The sequence below is a fragment of the Mustelus asterias genome, chromosome 9 (assembly GCF_964213995.1).
Source record: "Mustelus asterias chromosome 9, sMusAst1.hap1.1, whole genome shotgun sequence".
Lineage (NCBI taxonomy): Eukaryota > Metazoa > Chordata > Chondrichthyes > Carcharhiniformes > Triakidae > Mustelus > Mustelus asterias.
This window is the reverse complement of record NC_135809.1, coordinates 113,517,972-113,539,887: the sequence shown is the minus strand read 5'-3', so window position 1 is coordinate 113,539,887 and position 21,916 is coordinate 113,517,972. Positions and strand designations below refer to the sequence as shown.

The 21,916-nt window shown below is 43.3% G+C and overlaps 2 protein-coding genes across 12 annotated transcripts in view; one reads left to right on the top strand and one right to left on the bottom strand.

The window, feature by feature from the left end:
- Positions 1-14,660, top strand: part of btbd10b (BTB (POZ) domain containing 10b) — a 72,234-nt gene extending 57,574 nt beyond the window's left edge. For all 9 annotated transcript variants that reach the window (XM_078220885.1, XM_078220889.1, XM_078220884.1 and 6 more), the window contains 4 exons: positions 3,924-4,044; positions 4,793-4,990; positions 8,427-8,537; positions 13,660-14,660. In XM_078220885.1, coding sequence (XP_078077011.1) covers positions 3,924-4,044; positions 4,793-4,990; positions 8,427-8,537; positions 13,660-13,970 — 741 coding nt within the window. In that variant the 3' untranslated portion in view covers positions 13,971-14,660. The remainder of the gene's footprint in view (positions 1-3,923; positions 4,045-4,792; positions 4,991-8,426; positions 8,538-13,659) is intronic.
- A 2,842-nt stretch (positions 14,661-17,502) lies between these two features.
- Positions 17,503-21,916, bottom strand: part of LOC144499194 (basic helix-loop-helix ARNT-like protein 1) — a 77,135-nt gene continuing 72,721 nt past the window's right edge. For all 3 annotated transcript variants that reach the window (XM_078221298.1, XM_078221296.1, XM_078221297.1), the window contains one exon: positions 17,503-19,507. In XM_078221298.1, coding sequence (XP_078077424.1) covers positions 19,350-19,507 — 158 coding nt within the window. In that variant the 3' untranslated portion in view covers positions 17,503-19,349. The remainder of the gene's footprint in view (positions 19,508-21,916) is intronic.

The window sequence follows — 21,916 nt, the reverse complement described above, 5'->3', positions numbered from 1 at the left end:
TAAGACTTTAATTTCAGTCTTAAGTGTGTCACTGTCAAACTGAGTGAAATTCATCATATTAAAATCATTTGTCCCCAGAGGCTCCCTTGTTATGAAATTACTAATTAACTATATCTCATTGCACAAGACAAGATCTAAAATAGCCTGTCCCAGTTGGTTCCATGACGTTTTGTTCTAGGAAAATGTCTCAAATGCATTCAGTGAACTCATCCCCCTAATTACTCTTGCCAATTTGGTTTGATCTATATGAAGATTAAAGTCCTCCATGATTATTGAATTACCTTTGTTACAATCTCTTACTTTGTGAACAATCTGTTCAATAATACGACCACTTGGGGGTCTTTAAACTACTCTCAGCAGCATTTTCTGACCCTTGTTATTTCTTATCTACGCTCATGTTAGGCTTGCTAACTCCTCTGCTTCCATCCCCACACTTTTTTCCATATTGTCCGTTTTTTCAAAATGTTTATTTCCAACCTTAATGCTCTTGCATCAAATGCATTTATCTTCCTTTGTGCCATTAATTTGCCTATCTTACTATGAATGTTTTGCACATTCAGAGATAAAGCACCTTTTTGAGTTTTTTGCCTCTTTTCTCTTATTTGACCGTATTCACTGATGCACTGTTACCAGTAGATTCTCAGTCCCTTCTAGTTTAATTAGAACCCATCACAACAGAACAACTCCCACTTTCCCAGTACTGAGGCTCAGTGCCATTCCTTGAGCCACATATTCAACTGTCTGATCTGTTTGAGCCATGTCAATTTCCATTTGGCTTAAATAGTAATTTAGAAATTATCTTTGAGCTTCTGCTTTTTTAATTCGTACCCGAGTCCCTCCAATGCTCCGAACAGAACATAATTTCTAGTTCTACTTTTGTCGTTGGTTCCTACATGGACCACAGCTGGATCCTCCCTTTATGAGGATGTATCCTTCACCCTGGCACCGGGTAGGCAAAACAGTTTTCAGAACTCCAAGTTACTACTGCAAAGAACACAATCTATCCCTTGCTGTTCCCTACCACATTCTTTTTTATTCGCACCATTTAAATGTGCCATGATACCATGGGTAATTTGCCCATTCTCCCTGCTGTCTTTGTTCTCATTGACACAGATTGCAAGAACCTTGTACCTGTTGGACAAGGTCAAAGCTGAGGTTCCTCCATCACTGCATCCTGGGCCGCATACCTGCCTGATGCTCAGTTACATCCTCTGCCCCTGATTAGTAACCAGATTTAAATTATTACTTAACCCAGTCTATGTGACTACTTTATAGATCAAAGTGTCCAAATAACAGCCACAGGTTTCACTCCAAAGTTCCCTTGTTGCAGACACCTACTGCAGATGTGGTTGCTTTTGGATCTCCTTCAAATCCAACAGGCTGCATAGGGCACCTGCCCTGTCACCCTTGTTTGACTTTGTTTAATATATTTAATTAGTTGTGGCTTTGTTCACTCTTATTTTTATTAACTACCATATGTAGTTTTAAATTATTGACTTATTTAAGTAACAATTATATTTTGCCAACTCCCAAATGATCCTAGTTAAAGAGCAAAAAAAACACCTACCAATCATATTCCTGCTGTTCTGTAACTTACGAGTCATGGAGTTGTCATTACAGCACAGAAGGAGACTGATCTGCCTATTGAGTACCTGCCAGTCACATTACTCTACCCTTGTGGACCTCCAATTTCCTTTTGAAATTATTGATCGTTTCTACTTCCACCACCTTCATGGGTAATGAATTCCAGGTCGTTACCTTTCACTGCATCAAAAAATGTTCCTCTACATGTCCTCTTAGAAGCTTAAATCTGTGTCCCCTTGTCCTTGTACCATCAGCTAATGGAAATAAATTTTCTTTGTTTACCTTATCTAAACCTGTCTTAACACTTCTGTCAAATCACCCTTAATCTCATCTGCACCAAGGAAAACAACGCCAGTTTCTCTGACCTAGCCTTTTGGCTAGAATTCCTTGCTCAGGACTGTTCTCGTAAATCTCCCCTTCACTGTCAAGGGCTCTCACATTGTTGCTAAATTGTGATGAGCAAAACTGGACACACAGTTTTGGCCTAACCAGAGTTTTAACAAAGTTCAGCATACCTTTTTAGCTTTTGTACTGAAAACCTCTGTGATCCCAAATGTTTTGCTGACTATTCTCTCAGTATGTCCTGCCACCTTCAAAGATCTGTGCAGATGAGCCTCCAGCTACACTAATTTTGTTTGTTCCTGTCCTTTTTAATTTCTCCGCCCCTCTCTGTTGCTTGTCCAGCACTTGCAGTGCACTTACTACTCCAGTTCTTTATCCACACTGCTCGATGGCTAGACCTGTTCTTGATGTGTAATGAGAAAGTGGTGGTATTCCCATGTGCTTGCAGCTCTTTTTCTAGGTGATGGAGATCGCGGGTATGGGTTCCCCCTAGCCAAGCTGTTGTGATTACCTTTACTGGGGGTATGGAAATATCATAGCACTGAGGACAGACCTGCCTTGCAGTCGACCCCAGTAGTGTTGTACCATTAATCCTGGTCATTGAGGACTCCTCTGGAAAAAGACTAGATGAGGCAAATGTCATCTTGCTGTCAAACCTGCATCACCTTTGGCTTAAACTCCGAGACAGCCAAGTATATTGGAGGCTAGAGACTTCCCTTACAAAAATATCAGCTCTACAAATCTGGCAGTTGCATTCCTCATCTGTTGCCCATGTTTTCAGGATTGCTATCAGTAACTTCTTTCCTGGATCATAACATTGTAAAAAAAGTCAAACTCAAGAGGCTTGAATTGTTTCAAAGTATTGCTTGGGGAATTCTTAGTGTCTGCATTTCAAAAGGAACAAACTCTGACCTCCTCAATCAACACCCGTTTGTGTCTCTTTCTTCACGGCCTCCAAACGGTTTAGACCAACTGAATTAACATTTTTTTAAAAAAACATACTAATCCTTTTATCTTTTGTGTTTTCAGACATGATGTTTCTTGATTTTCATGAATATAAAACTTCTCCAAATGTCATGATTGATATCAAAGTGAAGCATGTTTTTTTAAACATGTTTGTTATTGGTTTCCACTCATTTATGACTTTTTCTGAGCCTGTGTTTTATTGGTGACTGTTTATCTAGTATGAAAAATAACCTAATTTCAATTAAAAGTTCAAGCAAGTCAGTCAAAAATGTGACAGCGTCTTACAGTATGCCTTAATAACCTCTTTCTCAACCTACTCTGCCACCTTCAAGTTGTGCAAATCGATCCCCAGGCCCCTCTGCTCCTGCACCCCCTTTAGAATTGTAGCCTTTCTTTTTCATTACCTTTCCCTGTTTCTCAGACCAAAATGTAGCACTTCACATTTCTCTATTAAATTACATCTGCCTTGTGTCTTCCTGTTCCACCAACCCTGTATGTTCTCTTGAAGTCTATCACGGTCTTGCTCAGTTCAAAATACTTCCATGTTTTGACATTTGCAAATTTTGAAATTGTGCCTTTCGCTTCCATGTCTGAATCATTGATTTCGACGAAGAAAGGTAGTGGTCCTACTAATAGCCCCTGGGGAACCCTCAGTATACAGCTTCCTCCAGTTTGACATTAGTTAAGCACGGTGATGCAAACGAACAATAGAATACATGAATAGGGACTGTATTCTGGTTCGGTTATAACTGCCCTCTAATCCCACTCAACCTGAAAGCTACAATTGGTCTTAACTTTCAAATGCAGTTTTTCTCAAGAGGAACAACTGGAGCGTGTAGCTTTACAATTCTTGTAAACATCATCTTGGGCATGCTTTATTTTCTGCAGTTTTCAGCACCATTGCTAATCTGACTGCTATGTGACTTCGATATACCATTTGATCACTTAAGATAGTGAAACACCCTTGTCTTTTCAGGTACTGTACCTATTCAGCTTCAGTTCATTTTTCTTGTCTGTAAATTTGCTTTCAGGATTACTACAAGACTGGTATAATCCGCTGTCCTGATGGGATCTCAATACCTGAACTGAGAGAAGCTTGTGACTACCTCTGCATCTCCTTTGATTACAGTACCATCAAATGCAGAGATCTCAGTAAGTATGTCAACTGTATCTTGGGAAAACTTAAGATATTTCCAGTCTTCTATTGTCAGTCATCATGAGGAGTCAAAAGAGGTGTTTAATAATGGCAAGGTGGAGATGTGGGCACTCATTGGATAATTATTTGTGCGTATAGAGAGAAGCACTTATTGACACTAGTGACTATTGACACTATAGATTTGATCGGTATACATTTGTATTAACTTTTGCAAATTAATCTAAAATTGAGTAAAGATTGACTTCTGGTCTCCTCCTTCACTAGCTGGGAATCTTAACAATGTTATTGAATGATTGTTAAATTTGTTCTTAAAACATCTCTAAGTCTGAAGCTCTGGTTCCAAATTCAGCAATCAGAAAGATGCGTTTGCACCCCAATCAGGACTGGGATGAGGGGGTGTGGAGAGATGGGAGTAAAGCTGTAGGGGAGGAGCATTTTTGCATATTTGGGGCTAAACAGAAGGCATATCAGTGTAATCAGTGCTAGCCACTCAAGCTAATCCCCATGACTCAGAGGCTGAATGTCCATTGAAGTTCCAGTCATGCTGCGCAAGAAGTAATCAATATACATATAGGAGTGATCTCACTGTTCCTCCTGGACCCTCTTGAGAATGGGAATCTGCTTTCAATCTTTCTGTCACTGGCCGATTTCTCTTGCAATAAGAAAGCAGGATTACGTTGTCAGTTCTGCCACTGCATCGAGTAGAATGTGGAGACATTAAATTATTATTTTTTTAAATTTAAGGTGCTCTAATGCATGAACTCTCCAATGATGGAGCACGCAAGCAGTTTGAATCCTACCTGGAGGAAATGATTCTTCCACTGATGGTGGCCAGTGCTCAAAGTGGTGACCGGGAATGCCACATTGTAGTGTTAACCGACGATGATGTGGTTGACTGGGATGAGGAGTATCCACCGCAGATGGGAGAGGAATATTCACAAAGTAAGCTGTCAGTTTGATGCTGTATCATTTCAGTACGTTAATCTTGGAGTTTTGTACATCCATGTTATTTTTAATGCAAAATGCTTCCACAAAATCATATTTTGGGACATAATTGTTTTCTCAAGTGTGCTGTTTGTTTCTCTCATTGCTGATCTTATCTGCCTTTGCAATTCTCACCTCCCAGACAACCCTGTTCATGTTCCCTGTGGTGGTGACTTAAACTAATAGCTCTGTTTTATGCTGTTAAAATGCCCATCGAACCTGCACTGACAACAATCTCTTACCTATTCTACTAGTTGCTTCCTTGTAAAACACCAATAAATTTTAGAATCATAGAATCTACAGTGCAGGAGGCCATTTGGCCCATCAAGCCTGCACCAACAACAATCCCACCCAGGTCCTATCCCTGTAACCCCACGTATTTGCCCTGCTAGCCCCCTGACACTAAGGGGCAATTTAGCATGGTCAATCAACCTAACCCACACATCTTTTGGCATGTGGGAGGAAATCCGTGCACCCGGAGGGAACCCACGCCGACACAGGGAGAACGTGCAAACTGAAGGTTCCTGACATCAGGTCAGGAATCTTGTCCAGTGTTTCCTGCTGAAAGTGGGGATCAGGTGAAATTCAAATCTGATGCCCAGCCTTCCCATTGTGGAATGAACCATCACTCTTCTTCTGTGAAGAAACATTTTGTTTGAGGTGCCATGGGCTTGTTTAAATTGTACCCAACTGATCCTTGTACCTTTCGGAAAGATGGGGAGAAAAATGGATAATGGGAACAGAGTAGAGAATATTTAATGCACAAGATGTGGCCCAGTCAATAAGTAATGAATCCGGTGTGTGAGACATTCTGAAGTCCCAAAGGATTCATTTATCCTGGACTGTAAAGACCATCCTGAGTGCAAGCACCAGGCGGGTTCCTTGAATGTTTGCAGCAAAGAAACTGAAGTTTCCACTTGCAGGGATCAGCATTACTGGAGGTCATGAATATAAGAAATCAAGTGGGGAATTCAGGGGAAACATCCTTACCCAGAGATTGATGAGAATGTGGAACTCGCTACCACAAGGAGTGGTTGAGGCAAGCAGAAGAGATGCAGTTAAGAGAAAAGAAAGCACTTCTGTGGCTACTGGACATTTGAAAGTACTTTGCAGCCAAATAAATACTTTGAAGTGAAGTAGTGTAAGAATATAATGTAGAAAACGATAGATAGATAGATGAGGGAGGGGGGAATTAGAGAGTACTGCTGATACAGAGTTCAATGAAGAATGATGGGAGGAATTGTGACAAAGGGTTGTTTTTCTCCAGCCCATCAGTTTTAAACCAAGTGACTGCACCTGGTGGTAACCTAAGAGCTGTGGTTCAATTATCAGAGGAGCTGTACTACAGTCTCTGAGGAGAAGGCTGTTTTGCCAGGAGCATCTTTATGAATGTTCAAAAATAGCTCATTTTCTTTCTGTTGGGATCTGCGTCAAAGCACCAGCTTACGTAACAGCTTGACAAAAGGACAAGTAAAAGTTTCCCCTGATCTGACCTTGGAAAGCTTCCATTATCATCAAGCTATATCTGGTCACCTGCCCTGACCTGATCTGGAGTTAAAGCTGCTACATTCTTGGATACAACCCTGAGTATCTGGGTCTATTTAGTTCAGTTGTTTTCTATTCCATTCTTCTGCCCTGCCCCCACTCCTCAGAATCCAGCATTTCTAAATAGGACAATCTAAATTTAAGAATGTCTTTAAACAATAGGTGACATAACATTTGCTGCAAAGCGATTTGTGGAATGTACCCTTCCCTGTGTGTGAAAAAGAGAAAGATAGTGACCGCCGTTACCACAGGATTTCGCAAAACATTTTATAGCCACTGAAGTGCTTTTTCACGTATCATCATTGTAATGTAGGAAACTGTGGCAGCCAAATTACACACAGCAAGGTCCCACAAATAACAGTGTGATAGTCCTGGATAATCTTTTCATGACGGTTGATGGGTAAATATTGGCCCCAGGACACAAAGGAGAGAATGCTTCTACTCTTTTGAATAGCACCATATGATCATTTTACAAGGAAGGTGGGAGACTATAGTCAAAAGGAAATAAATAACATGATCTTATAGTGACCAAAACACAAACTTCACAACTTTGAAATGATGAAGGAATCATAGAATGCCTACAGTGCCAAAGGCAGCTATTCAGCCCATCGAGTCTGCACCAACTCTGCAACAGAGCATTTTATCCAGGCCCTACCCCCCTAATCCCACAGTTCACCTCGCTAATTGCCCTAACCTATACATCTTGGGACAATTTAGCATGGCCAATCCAGCAAACCTGCACATCCTTAGACTGTGGGAGGAAACTGGAGCAGCCTGAGAAAACCCACGTCTACGCGGAGAATGTGCAAACTCCACACACAGTCATTCACCCAAGGCCATGAGGGAGTGTTTTTTACGCAGCGATCTGTTGTGATTGGAGATGTGCTGCCTGAAAGGCTGGTGGAAGCAGATTCAGTAACTTATTACAGTGGCTGAAACACAAATGTCACAACTTGAAATGATGAAGGAGCAATGTGAATTCCAAAAGGCAATCACACGCACAGACATGCACATGTACACAGTGTTGTTACTGGTTTCAAAAAAGAGTTAGATAAATAGTTAAAGGGGGAAAAAAATTACAGGACTATGGGGAAAGGGCAGGTGACTGGAATTAATTAAAGAGGGCATGGGCCCAAATGACTTCCTTCTGTGCTGTATGATTCTAAAGCTTAGCCAGGCAGATCATTATTTACAGAGGACCCATATGCCAAATCTATCATACTAGATTGCATCTTGCTCTTCAAACATTGCTGCAGCTGAGAAGCCATTCATGCATTGCCCCTGGCAGTGAGCTGAGCAGGCTACCTTGGGACAGCAAAGAGTGAAGAAAAACTACCAAAAGTTAGTTTTCCTACTTAATTTCTCTGCTGTCAGCTTCCTCACCATTTACCACACTGGATCTAGTTTGCGACTGTGCCAAGCATTCTATGGTAATTGTCCTTTATTGTTTTGCAAACCTGGTGATTAATAAAGTGGATTGTACTGAGACAGGTGACTCGGACAAAAAAAAACCATATCGGAGAGCAATGTTAGCATGTACAATCAGTGCATCCTGCAGCCTTTTGTGTCATTTGCAGACACACAGGTGCATCCTTTTTCCTTTCTCCCCATTGTCTATTTACTACATTTTCCCCTAAGTCCTCGGGTTTCACTGCTTACAACACCCCCCTCTTGTCTGATGCAAGACAGCAAGTATCAGAACGCGCTTGCTTTTGTAAAACATGGAAGTTATAATGTAAGAACCTCTTGACACTGAGCCTGGGCTAAATGGACCTCAAAGAAAATAAATGCAAATAAATCCAAACGTTTCCCCGTCAAAGTTGTGACAATGTCTCTCTTGTTTTCCAAGTTATTTACAGTACAAAGTTATACCGATTCTTCAAATATATCGAGAACAGAGACGTAGCCAAGACTGTTCTGAAAGAGCGAGGGTTGAAGAAAATCAGATTGGGTATTGAAGGTAAGTTCTGTTTTTTTCTGGAGATCATTGAATAAGGCACTGAATAAAGCATTGAATTAATTGTACACAATGGAAAGTGATGAGGAAACTTGGGAGGAAAGTGCATTACAGAGTGAAGTTTAACAGTATGTTTTTGTGTGGGATTTAAATCCCTTCTTTATATGTAATGTGTTCTTATGAGGTTGGCTGACGGCCTGGTTGCAGTGGTCAGGTCATTTAATAGCGCACTGAATATTTGGCTGCTTCAGATACTTTGCTACTCTGGGACCTACGTGCTGCATAATGCATCGTTTATATTCCCGTGTCTGTGTGGCTACTTTGTAAATGTGGCTGAGATAACCAGTCTAGCGCACACATACAGATAATGATTCAAACTCGTTCAACTGGCAGAATCTTGACAATCAGTAGAGATGACCAGATTGGTCGTACTCCAGACGCATTTACTCTCCTGAAGTGATTGTGTGTCTCAGTGAAACATGCAAAAATTGGTCAGGACAAAACCAGCTGCTTCCAGCTTGTCGAGTACAGATGTGATGCCTTGTACATTATAGCAAGATATGTTACAGGCCTGCATCCAGGAGAAACTGCTCTGAGATCCTCCAGCCTGGCCCCTTTCAGCCAACCTGACCCACATCGGCCCCTTTCAGCCAGCTTTACACATTTGGCTGGATTTGAACCTGCTGTCAAAGACTGCCATCTACCCAGTAGCCTGCCCTGGGATTGATGGGCTAGATTTCCATTGCTATCTCTTGAAATGCAGCAAGACAATCATCTGCACAAAGCATCAGTCTTGTTACAGACCTTTAAAAGTGAACCCTGTACAAGAACAGGAGGAGTGGACCATTCGGTTAAATGATGGCTGATTTGTATCTTAACTTCATTTACCCACCTTGGTTCTGTGAACCTTAATAATTGTCCAACAAAAGTATATCACTCTCACCTTTGAAATTTTAAATTGGCCCCCAGTCCCAACAGCGTTTGGGGTAGAGTGTTCTAAATTTCCATTGCTCTTTGTGTGAAGTGCATCCTGACATGACCCTTGAACAGTGTAGCCCTAATTTTATTGTTCTGGACAACACTGCTACCCTATCAACCCTTCTGTGTCTTATAAGTTCTGTTTGTGAACAGAATTCCCACTCACCTGAAGAAGGGGCTCAGAGCCTCGAAAGCTTGTGTGGCTTTTGCTACCAAATAAACCTGTTGGACTTTAACCTGGTGTTGTTAAACTTCTTACCCTATCAACTAGCAGCCAGACTTGGACAATATCCAGGCTTGGGCTGTGAAGCGGCAAATAACGTTCACACAAGTGCCAAGCAATGACTGTCTCCAACAAGAGAGAATTTAACCATCACCCCATGATATTCAATGGCATTATCATCTCTGAATCCCGCACTATCAACATCATTGGAGTTACCATTTACCAGAAATTGAACTGGACTAGCCATATAAATACTGTGGCTACAAGAGCAGGTCAGAGGCTAGGAATCCTGCGGCAAGTAATTTGCCTCCTGACTCCCCAAAACCTGTCCATCTATAAGGCACAAGTCAAGGGTGTGATGGAATATTCCGTTCGCCTGGATGAGTGCAGCTCCAACCACACTCAAGAAGCTTGACACTATCCGGAACCAAGCAGTCTGCATGTTTGACATTCACTCCCTCCACCACCAATGCATAGTGGCCGCAGTGCGCACCATCTACTAGATGCACTGTAGGAACTCGGCCAATATTCCTTTGACAGCACCTTCCAAACCTACGAGAACTGCCATGCAGAAGGGCAAAGGCAGCAGATGCATGAAATATCACAACCTGGGATGTCCTCTCCAAGCCACACACCGTCCTGACTTGGAAGTATATTGCCATTCCTTCACTGCCGCTGGCTCAAAGTTCTGGAACTCTGTTCCTAACAGCACTGTGGGTGTACCAGCACCTAGTGGACTACAACAGCTTCAAGTATGCAGCTCGCCACCACCTTCTACGGGGCAATTAGGAATGGGTAATAAATGCTGGGCTAGCCAGCAATGCGCACACCCCATGAATGAATTAAAAACATTCAATTAACATCTTAAAACACCTCAATTAAATGACTCCTAATCTTCTAATTCAAAAGGATACATGTCCATTCAGTGCAATGTGTCATGGGAACAGGAGTAGACCATTTAACCCCTCAAACCTGTTCCCATTCAATCTGTCATTTGTTGAAACCTTTTAGCGCAGATCTGGTCTTGACTGCAACTGGTACAGTGAGCTTACCCAATGAACTTGCCCAACATTGTGAGAACACTATCTTCCAAGGACTACAGATATTCAAGAAGGCACATCACCATCACCTCAGGGCAACTGGCAGTAGATTTCACAACATCGTCTGTATCCCAAGAACAAAATCTTTCTGGGCCCAATTTGATGTCTAACAAACTAACAGACAACCTGCTTGGGATATCATATTTTCCTCGTTTAGTAACATCAATTAATTCACTTTTTTCCTCCCCCTGTACAACCCCCCAATACCACACAACACCTTTCCCTCCCAGGCTTGGTTTTGGGTTCAAGTATCACACCAGAGACTTGACCTCAATCCAGGCTGTCAACTTCATGTCCAGTACTTTCAGAGCATCACACATTTTGTTTCATTTGTTCATGAGATGTGAGCATTGCATTTATTGCAGATCTTTAATTGGCATCAAAGCTGGCTGGTGATGAACTGCTGTAGTCCATGTGGTGTAGGTACACCCACAATGCTGTCAGGAAGAGGGTTCCAGGATTTTGGTCCAGTGATTGAAGGAGCACTAATGTTGTTCCAAGTGGCCGAGAGGGAAATTTGCATCGGAACATAGAAAGTAGAAGGAATAGACCATTCAGCCCTTCGAATCTATCCAACATTCATTATGATTAAGGCTGATCATCCAACTCTTGATTTGATCCTCTTCACCTGTAGAGCTGTATCTAACTCCTTGAAAACATACTGATGGGATTTTCCGGTTGTGCTTGCCCCAAGACTGGAAAATCCCGCCCAAGGTCAACGGATGTTTGCATGGTCTACCCCCACCTGCTAAGATTCCTGTGGCAGGAAGGAAAATTCCGCTCACTGTTTTGGCTTCAGCTGGTAGCAAATTCCACAGGCTTTCCACTCTCCAGGTGAAGAAACTTCTCCACATCTCAGTCCTAAAAGGTTCATCCCTTATCCTTAGACGATGACCCCTGGTTCTGAACAACCCCACAATCGGGAACATCCTTCCAACATCTACCCTGTCTACTCCTGTTAGAATTTTACAGGTTTCTATGAGATCCAACCCCCCCCCCCCTCATTATTCTAAACTCCAACAAATATAATCCTAACAAACCTAATCTCTCCTTGTACATCAGTCCTGCCAGCCCAGGAATCAGTCTGGTAAACCTTCTCTGCACACCCTCTATAGCAAGAACATCCACCTTCAGATGAGACCAAAACTGCGCGCACTATTCTAGGTGTGATCTGACCAAGGCCCTGTGTAATTGCAGCGAATTCTTTCGCTATTAAGGCCAACATTCCATTTGTCTCCTTTACCACCTGTCGCACCTGCATGCTTAATTTGTGACTGTTTGAGGACACCCAGGTCTCGTTGCACATTCTCTCAATTTATAGCCATTCAGATAACTTGACTTCCTGTTTTTGCTACCAAAGTGAATAACTTCAAATGCATCCATATCATACTGCATCTGCTATGCATTTGGCAAGTCACTCAACTTGTCCAAATCTCACTGAAGCAGCTCTGCATGCTCCTCACAGCTCACCCTCTTCCCACCCCAGCTTGTGTCAGGTGGTGGTGTTTTTGTGTCTGCTGCCCTTTTCTGTCTGTATCAGCAGTCACGGTTTCGGAAGGTGGAGCCTTAACAAGTTGCTTCAGTGCACCTGATGAATGGTAGACACAAATGCCACAGTGCAAAGAAGCAAATGTTTAAGTTGGTGCATAAGGTACCCATCATATAGGCTGCTTTGTCCTGGATGTCAAGCTTTTTGAGTAGTGTTGGAGCTGCACTCACCCAAGCAATTGTTCCACACTCCTGACTCTTGTAGATGATGTTGGGAGAGGCTTTGGAGAATCGGGAGGTGAGTTCCTCACTGCAGAATGCCCAGCCTCTGACCTGCTCCAAATATATGGCTGGTCTAATTATGTTTCTGGTGACTCTTGCAATGTTGATTGTGGGGAATTCAGCAATGGTAATGCTGATGAATGTCAACGGGTATGGTTATGATGTGGAGATGGACAGCGTTGGACTGGGGTGGACACAGTAAGAAGTCTCTCAATACCAGGTTAAAGTCCAACAGGTTTATTTGGAATCACGAGTTTCGGAATGCTGCTCCTTCAAGTGAGTGAAGGAGCAGCGCTCCGAAAGCTCGTGATTCCAAATAAACCTGAAGGGTATGGTTAGATTACTTTGTTGGAGATGGTCACTGCCTAGCACTTGTGCAGCAAGAATATTGCTTGCCACTTATCAGCCCTAGCCTGAATGTTGTCTGGATCTTACTGTATGCTGGCACGGACTACTTAATTACATGAGAAGTTATGAATGGTATTGATTGCAGTGCAATCATCAGCAAAGATTCCCAGTTCTAACTTTATGATGGAGGGAAAGTCATTGGAGTAGCTAAATGTGGTTGGGCTTGGGACACTACCCTGAAGTGCTCTTGAGAAAATGTCCTGGGGTGACGATTAATTGCCTCCACCAAGGGCATCTTTCATAGTGCTGGTCGGACTTCAACTAGTGGAGAGTTTCCTCTGATTCCCATTGACTTGGATTTTTCTGGAGCTCCTTTAATGCCACATTCGGTTAAATGCTGTCTCGAAATCGAGGGCAGTCACTCGTGTTTGGATCAAGGCTGTGATGATGTCTGAACCTGAGTAACCCTGGCAGAACCTGAGAGTTAGGAACAGGAGTCGACCATTTAGCCCCTTGAGCTTGCTCTGCCATTCAATAAGATCATGGCTGACCTGACTGTGCATCTTCCTACCCTGCGTCTTCCACTAATTTCTCCCTCGCTTTTGTTTCTCATTCTTCCTCTCCACTACTTTAAAAAAGATCCCTGAGGAAAATGTGCTTGTTCTTGGTTCCAGTCATACTGATGCCCCTCTCTTGTGTTGTTCAGGTTATCCCACGTACAAGGAGAAGGTGAAAAAAAGGCCAGGTGGCCGGCCTGAGGTCATCTACAACTATGTCCAGCGACCGTTCATCAGGATGTCCTGGGAGAAGGAAGAGGGCAAGAGCCGTCACGTCGATTTCCAATGCGTGAAGAGCAAGTCCATCACCAACCTGGCGGCGGCAGCAGCGGATATCCCACAGGATCAGCTGGTGGTCATGCACCCCACACCACAGGTGGATGAGCTGGATGTTCTGCCCAATCACCCTGCCAACAGCACTAATGACCTGGAGCTTGAGCCCCAACCCCCAGCTGTCTGACAATGCCTGTGACGGGGGCATTGGGGAAGAGGAGGCTGTTAAGCATGCTGCTGGTGATTGACGTCGTCCTGGTGCGTTTCTGTGCAAGACAGTGTGTCAGCATCATACACCGATATGAACAAAGTATGATCATAACCAAGCAACCTGCTACAAGTCTTAAGTTAAACTTTTTTTTTATCATCTACATCACCAAAAGCAAATGGCTTTTGGTGTTGGGAAGAAGGGAGAGGAATGCCTTTGCTGTTGTTTCTTCATCCTCCACATTATTTTTAAATGCACACCGTTACTTAAAGACTGATGCAGTCTAGGTGCTACGTATCGGGGAATGGCTTTGGTCTGTACTTGTCTTTTAGCCAAGTGTTCAGTGAAATGCAATTAAATTTCTGCTGGCACAGCACACTCAAAAATGTGTGGTGACACATTAGTGAAAGAGAATGTTCAGATCTTGCACACCAAATTAACCCTGGTGGTTCAAAGTACTCGCTCTTCAGGTACAGGTATTTTTTTTGGTGTGGGATATAAGGTATATATTCTAGTTATTGCTGTATGCCAGAGGTTATTGCTGTCCTGTGGAGCCATTTTGAAGTCTTTTAATTTTCTGAAGTATACGTACATGTTGCAGGAGTGTTCCTTGTATTTCTAACAGCTGATGAATGATTATATAAATAAACATCACAAGCATTTGTCCTCCTCTTGTGTAAAAATTTCTCAACTGGTCAGTTTTCATAGCTTCCACTTAACTCCAGCTCACCCTTTTCCCATCACAAAGGGACATAAGATTATCTGAGGACAGGGTGATCAACTGCTCTGATTATACAGGATAGTTCCCCCCACCCCTCCCAATACTCTGGACAGAATCTCCCCTAGTTGAGGGATAACTGCTGTGGAGAACTCCCCTGCTCTTCCTCGGAATAGAAAAGTAACTTTTATGTCCATCTGAGGGGGACAGATGGAGGCCTGTTAAACATCCATCCAAAAGGCAGCACCTCAAACAGTATAGCTGTCCCTCCAGTACTGTACTAGTCTTTGGAGTGGAACATGAATCCAAACTACTGAGTGCTACCCACTCATTCACAGTTTGTTTTAATTTCTCAAATTCAGGAAGCACCAACATTGTTTGGAAGGGAATATGTCAGATAGAACATAGAAAGCCACAGCACAAACAGGCCCTTCGGCCCACAAGTTGCGCCGATCACATCCCCACCTCTAGGCCTATCTATAGCCCTCAATCCCATTAAATCCCATGTACTCATCCAGAAGTCTCTTAAAAGACCCCAACGAGTTTGCCTCCACCACCACCGACGTCAGCCGATTCCACTCACCCACCACCCTCTGAGTGAAAAACTTACCCCTGACATCCCCCCTGTACCTACCCCCCAGCACCTTAAACCTGTGTCCTCTCGTAGCAACCATTTCAGCCCTTGGAAATAGCCTCTGAGAGTCCACCCTATCCAGACCCCTCAACATCTTGTAAACCTCTATCAGGTCACCTCTCATCCTTCGTCTCTCCAGGGAGAAGAGACCAAGCTCCCTCAACCTATCCTCATAAGGCATGCCCCCCAATCCAGGCAACATCCTTGTAAATCTCCTCTGCACCCTTTCAATGGCTTCAACATCTTTCCTGTAATGAGGTGACCAGAACTGCGCGCAGTACTCCAAGTGGGGTCTAACCAGGGTCCTATAAAGCTGCAGCATTATCTCCCGACTCCTAAACTCAATCCCTCGATTAATGAAGGCTAGTACGCCGTACGCCTTCTTGACCGCATCCTCCACCTGCGAGGCCGATTTAAGAGTCCTATGGACCCGGACCCCAAGGTCCTTCTGATCCTCTACACTGCTAAGAATGGTACCCTTCATTTTATACTGCTGCTCCATCCCATTGGATCTGCCAAAATGGATCACTACACACTTATCCGGGTTGAAGTCCATCTGCCACTTCTCCGCCCAGTCTTGCATTCTATCTATGTCTCGCTGCAACTTCTGACATCCCTCCAAACTATCCACAACACCACCTACCTTGGTGTCGTCAGCAAACTTACCAACCCATCCCTCCACTTCCTCATCCAGGTCATTTATGAAAATGACAAACAGCAAGGGTCCCAGAACAGATCCCTGGGGCACTCCACTGGTCACTGACCTCCATGCAGAGAAAGACCCCTCCACAGCCACTCTCTGCCTTCTGCCGGCAAGCCAGTTCTGGATCCACAAGGCAACAGCCCCTTGGATCCCATGCCCTCTCGCTTTCTCAAGAAGTCTTGCATGGGGGACCTTATCGAACGCTTTGCTGAAGTCCATATAGACCACATCCACCGCTCTTCCTTCGTCAATGTGCTTGGTCACATTTTCAAAGAACTCAACCAGGCTCGTAAGGCACGACCTGCCCCTGACAAAGCCGTGCTGACTACTTTTGATCATACTAAACTTCTCTAGATGATCATAAATCCTGTCTCTCAGGATCCTCTCCATCAACTTACCAACCACTGAGGTTAGACTCACCGGTCGGTAATTTCCCGGGCTGTCCCTGTTCCCTTTCTTGAATATAGGGACCACATCCGCAATCCTCCAATCCTCCGGAACCTCTCCCGTCTCCATCGACGATGCAAAGATCATCGCCAAAGGCTCCGCAATCTCCTCCCTCGCCTCCCACAGATAGGTGATTTATATAAATACAAGCCAGACCTATCAGGGTAGCCACTAAACTGGTGAGTTTTGTGGCAGGTGATCTTTATCCAAACCCTTGTACGGTTAGATTTTGTGGTAACATTGAATCTGGAGTCGAGGCAGCTTATAGTTCACACAGCCTAGCATTCATTTCTGAATGTCGACTCCATGCCCTTGTTCCCAGATGGGTTGTCTTTAACAGGAATGTGGTTTTCCAGAAGATGTCAGGAAAGGGTCAAGAAACTGACATGTTTCTGGCCTAATACTGTCCTCCTGAAAGGAAGTCTTGCATTTTTGTTGCACCCTTCACTGCCTCACCATGTCCAAGAGTATTTTCCGTTTTAAAGTGTGTTCATGGTTGGAATTTCAGAAAATCCAATTAACTATATACATTATCCACTATTGGTAAATCCAATTAACCAATTTAAAAATCCTTTAATCCTCTTGCTCCATCTCAGCAAGCCTTTGAAAAAAGTACCCTAATTTCATTACAGTATAATATGTAATAACAATTGGCAAGTTTCCATCAATTATCACATTTGAAAATGAAAACCTTCACTACCTAATTCAACAAGTGCAGCTAGCACATGGATTTAAAGATACACTTGTTCACCCATCAACTGCACTCTATATGGAGAGTCTCTAAAGTATACTTCTAAAATTGCATTTATGGAGAATCTTGACAAGTTCAGGAGATGAAGTACTTTGTACCGAATAGAGGCAATAATGTAAGTGGAGTTACAGGTGTAATGTTGAAAAACAGCTGCCAAGTGAGCTCTTGGGAGGAACAGGTGCCCAAAGCACTCCTTCCACTGGGCTGTTTCTCACCTTGTGGATCTGTTGCGGATTAGAGATTAATTCTGTGATTAGTCAATAACAACTTGGATTTATTGAGCACCCTTTAACACCCAGGGTGCTTTACAGGAGCATTTTCAAATAAAATTAGACTCATTCACATGATACCAGTAATAGGACAGATAACCATGGCGGCATGCTAGCACAGTGGTTGACACTGCTGCTTCACAGCTCCAGGGACCTGGGTTCAATTCCTGGCTTGGGTCACTGTCTGTGTGGAGTTTGCACATTCTCCTCGTGTCTGCGTGGGTTTCCTCCCACAGTCCAAAGATGTGTGGGTTAGGTTGATTGGCCATGCTAAAATTGCCCCTTAGTGTTCTGAGATGCATAGGTTAGAGGGATTAGTGGGTAAAATATGTAGGGATATGGGGGTAGGGCCTGGGTGGGACTGTGGTTGGTGCAGACTCGATGGGCCGAATGGCCTCTTTCAGTACTGTAGGGTTTCAATGATTCTATAACCAAAAGCTTGAAGGGGAGATTTTTTTAAAGGCAGTTCGAGAGGTTCGGGGACAGAATTAGAGATTAAGGCCTGGGTGGCAGAAGGCACAGCCACCAATATTGGAGCAATGAAAACCAGGCCTGCTGAATTGGAGGAGAACACAGATTTGAGGGTGGTAGTGCTTGTAAGAGGATAGGGGTGGGCTTTAAAAATAAGGGCAAGTTTTTTTTTAAACACAGACGGTGGTGTGTGCCTGGAACTCACTGCCAGGGGAGGTAGTGGAAGCAGATACAATAGTGACTTTTAAGGAGCATCTAGACAAATGTGAATAGGATGGGAATAGAGGGATATGGTCCCCGGAAGAGTAGGGGGTTTTAGTTCAGTTGGGCAGCATGATCAGTGCAGGCTTGGAGGGCCTCTTCCTGTGCTGTAATTTTCTTATTTTAAAGCTCCCTTCATCGTATCATGTAGCAAATTAGTCAGACCATAAGTCTGAGTACAATTCTTGTACACTCACCTTGCCATTGAACAAATTGATTCAGTTTACTACAGGCTCCCGCTTCGGAGTCTCTACCTGCACAGAAACCTTCATGTACAATCTCCGTAAACAGAGTCTGTTTCACTTTATTAGAGCTTTAGCTTTTGTTAAAATATCAAAAATAGCAGTGGAATGCTTATGTACTTGCATGCAGACGTACAATCCTGTGGGATATGTATTGGCTGACACATTGGATGAAGAGGCACAAGTCATGCAACAGCGGACACACGACAAGCAAGGGTAATTTAGATTAAGGAATAAGTTAAAATGAATTTAATGTATATTATGGGATAAAGAGGGGACAGAGCGTCAGTACAAATCCAGTTTGCACAGTATATACAAATATATTAACTAAGGTTTTAAGACAGCATTTCTTTGTACAAAGTGATTTCTGTAAAAAAAACTGTACAAGTGGCAAACAAGATCAACACTGCAGGTTTAAAACAGCATTTTATAGCTAATACAATAAATATATATATGTATATATCTTGGACAGAGCAATGCAAGAATATAAACAAGCATTTTGACACAATTAGTTCTGTAGAAGAGATTACACACGTTGGGAACTGATGTTGTAAAATGAACCGTCACAAAGTTAAGCTCCAGAAGTGCTTCCGTTCAATTTTTAAAAAAAAACATAAAACAGGCTTAAAATATCCTCAGCAGAAACTCACCAGTATTTCAAGGTCAACAAAGCAACTTGCTTCACAGATGCAATGGGTTGGGGCTGAAGCATTTTTGTAGAATCCACACACGTGTCTCAGCTACGTGCAATTCAAAGCAACACACACGTTGGCAACAGGTCCGATGAGTGGCTCCATCGGTGTTCAATTGAATGCACTCTTCTCTGTACAAATGACTCGGGGTTGCCAACGCAACATATTGTTCAGAGGGGCCATGGCAAGTCACTAAAATCGACCGGCCCTCCGAGTCCTGCGTCCGCTTCCAGAAGGCTCATGATCACTGCCATGGCTGCTTCGTCGTTGCTGGGACTACTAGATGAACGATCCTCAATCATGTCGATGCCCAGGTGAGAATTGCCACCTGAAAGAAAGGGGGAGAAGCAAACTTGAAATGAAGACGAAAACAAGTTAACACAGTATGGCGACCATAACATCCTAGTTGTGGTGATTAGCCCTGCAAATTTGACCCCTTTAAGTATTTATCCAATTTCCTTTTGAAAATTACTATTCAATCCGCTTCCACTACACTTGCAGGCAGTGCATTCCAGATCACAATAACTCACTGTGTAAAAATAATTGTCCTCCTCTCACCTCTGGTTCATTGGTCAATGATCTTAAATCTGTATTCTCTGGTTATTAACTTTCATACCATGGAAACAGTTTGTTTATTTATCCAAATCCTTCATGACTTTGAATCCCTTTATCAAATCTACCCTTAGTCTCCAAGGAGAACGACCCCAGCTTCTCCAGTCTTTTTACATAACAGAAGTCCCTCATTGCTAAAACCATTCTGGTAAATCCCCTCTGCACCCCTCCCTAGGCTTTGGCATCTGTCCTGAACTGAAGTACAGCATCCAGGATTGAATACAATACTCAGCCAAGGCCTATCCAATGAATATACAACAGACATGTCTGTTATTCATTTGGATTTCGTGTTTGGGAGGGAAGTAAGGGCATTCATTTCTGACATTGAAGGTGGTGGTAATCATGATGTGGAGATGCCAACGTTGGACTGGGGTGGGCACAGTAATAAGTCTCACAATATCAGGTTGAAGTCCAACAGGTTTATTTGGAATCACGAGCTTTTGGAGCACTGCTCCTTCCTCAGGTGAGTGGCTTTCACTCACCCGAGGAAGGAGCAGTGCTCCGAAAGCTCATGATTCCAAATAAACCTGTTGGACTTCAACCTGCTGTTGTGACCCTTCTTACTGTGACATTGAAGAAAGCATCCTAAAGTGATCCAGTGATCTTCCTGGTGTGGAACTCCCCTTTCTCAAATCAGCGTGATCTCCAGGCAGCAGTGATATCACTGAGCAGGGAAAACAGTCAATCATATTGAAGTATTCACACAGACAGCAAGCCAGGAGGTTAAAAAGCATTAAATATCTTTGTCTTAATTTACATTTTCAGACACCAAAGAGATAATCGCGATTGGATTAAGATAAAGTGGGAATAATGGCAAAAATGCTTTTAAAAATGTTGATATTCGACAAATAAAAATTAGCTTTACAGGGCCAGTGAAGGTGTTCGGCAGTAATTGTGAAGTTACTTCGCCATTGAAAACCTTATCTGAAAAGGTATAACCTCTAAATGTTTCTAAAGTGAGACTAATAGTGGAAGAGCAGAACGTTTTGTCAATTCATACGATTCCCATTGATTGGAGTCTGGGAGGAGCCTCAACATTGCCCCCTGTGGAGGAGCACAGACTGGCAGCAACTTCTGAATTCCCATGTTATTCTGCGCATGGGCGCCGTTAGTTTCAGTGGAGAAATGACAGAACGCTGACAATTTTGTTGACATTTTACCACCATAGGCCAATAGATACAATAAGGGACAGCACGCTGTCACAGTGGTTAGCACTGTTGCCTCACAGTGCCAGGGACTTGGGTTCAATTCCAGCCTTGAGTGACTGCATGGAGTTTGCACATTCTCCCCGTGTCTGCGTGGGTTTCCTCCCACAAAGATGTGTAGGTTAGGTGGATTGGCCACGTCCCTTAGTGTCCCAAAATGTGTAAATTAGGGGGTAAATACATGGGGCTACGGGGACAGGGCCTGGGTGTTTTGCTCTGTTGGAGAGTTGGTGCAGGCTCAATGGGCCGAATGGCCTCCTCCCTACACTGTCGGGATTCTATGGATTGCAGAATAAGTAAGTGTGAAAAGGCTGAGGAGTGAGTTTCCCCAACAAGAATCTGTCGGGTAGCTCCCGCTAGCCAGATACTGAGTCTCGGCAGATCCTTCATTACAGGCAGTCAGCTGGATTGCTGTTGAGTGCCTCAAATTAAATGGGCCATTCAGTATTAACTACGTCAAACACTTGAATCAGAGCTTGGCTGAACCCACCACTATTTCCACAACCCTTGAATCATCCCTTATAAAGCTGTCAGCTCCTCCACCATCAGCAAATCAAACCATCAAGATCCCACAGTTAAAATAGGCTCTTTTTGTGACTTGCAGGTAAACGTATATTTAATAAAGAGTAAAATGCGGGAAGTATAGAATGGGCTGGACAGCATGTGTAAAAATACAGATTAACGTCTAGGGTGCTGCCAGTCACTGGGACTGGGATGTTGGAACATATGAATGTTCTTTAGTGGGAGCAGAAGTGGGCCATTCAGCCCCTTGAGCCTAGCCTGAGTAAAATATAAAGGATATGGGAAACACAAGCTTGCTTTTTATTCCCCCTCCTCATTTGCTCTCTCCCACCTTACTTTCCAATTTTGCTTTGCGCCCTTAGGAGGACTCACTGCACAGTTTTAATCAAGGGTTCAAA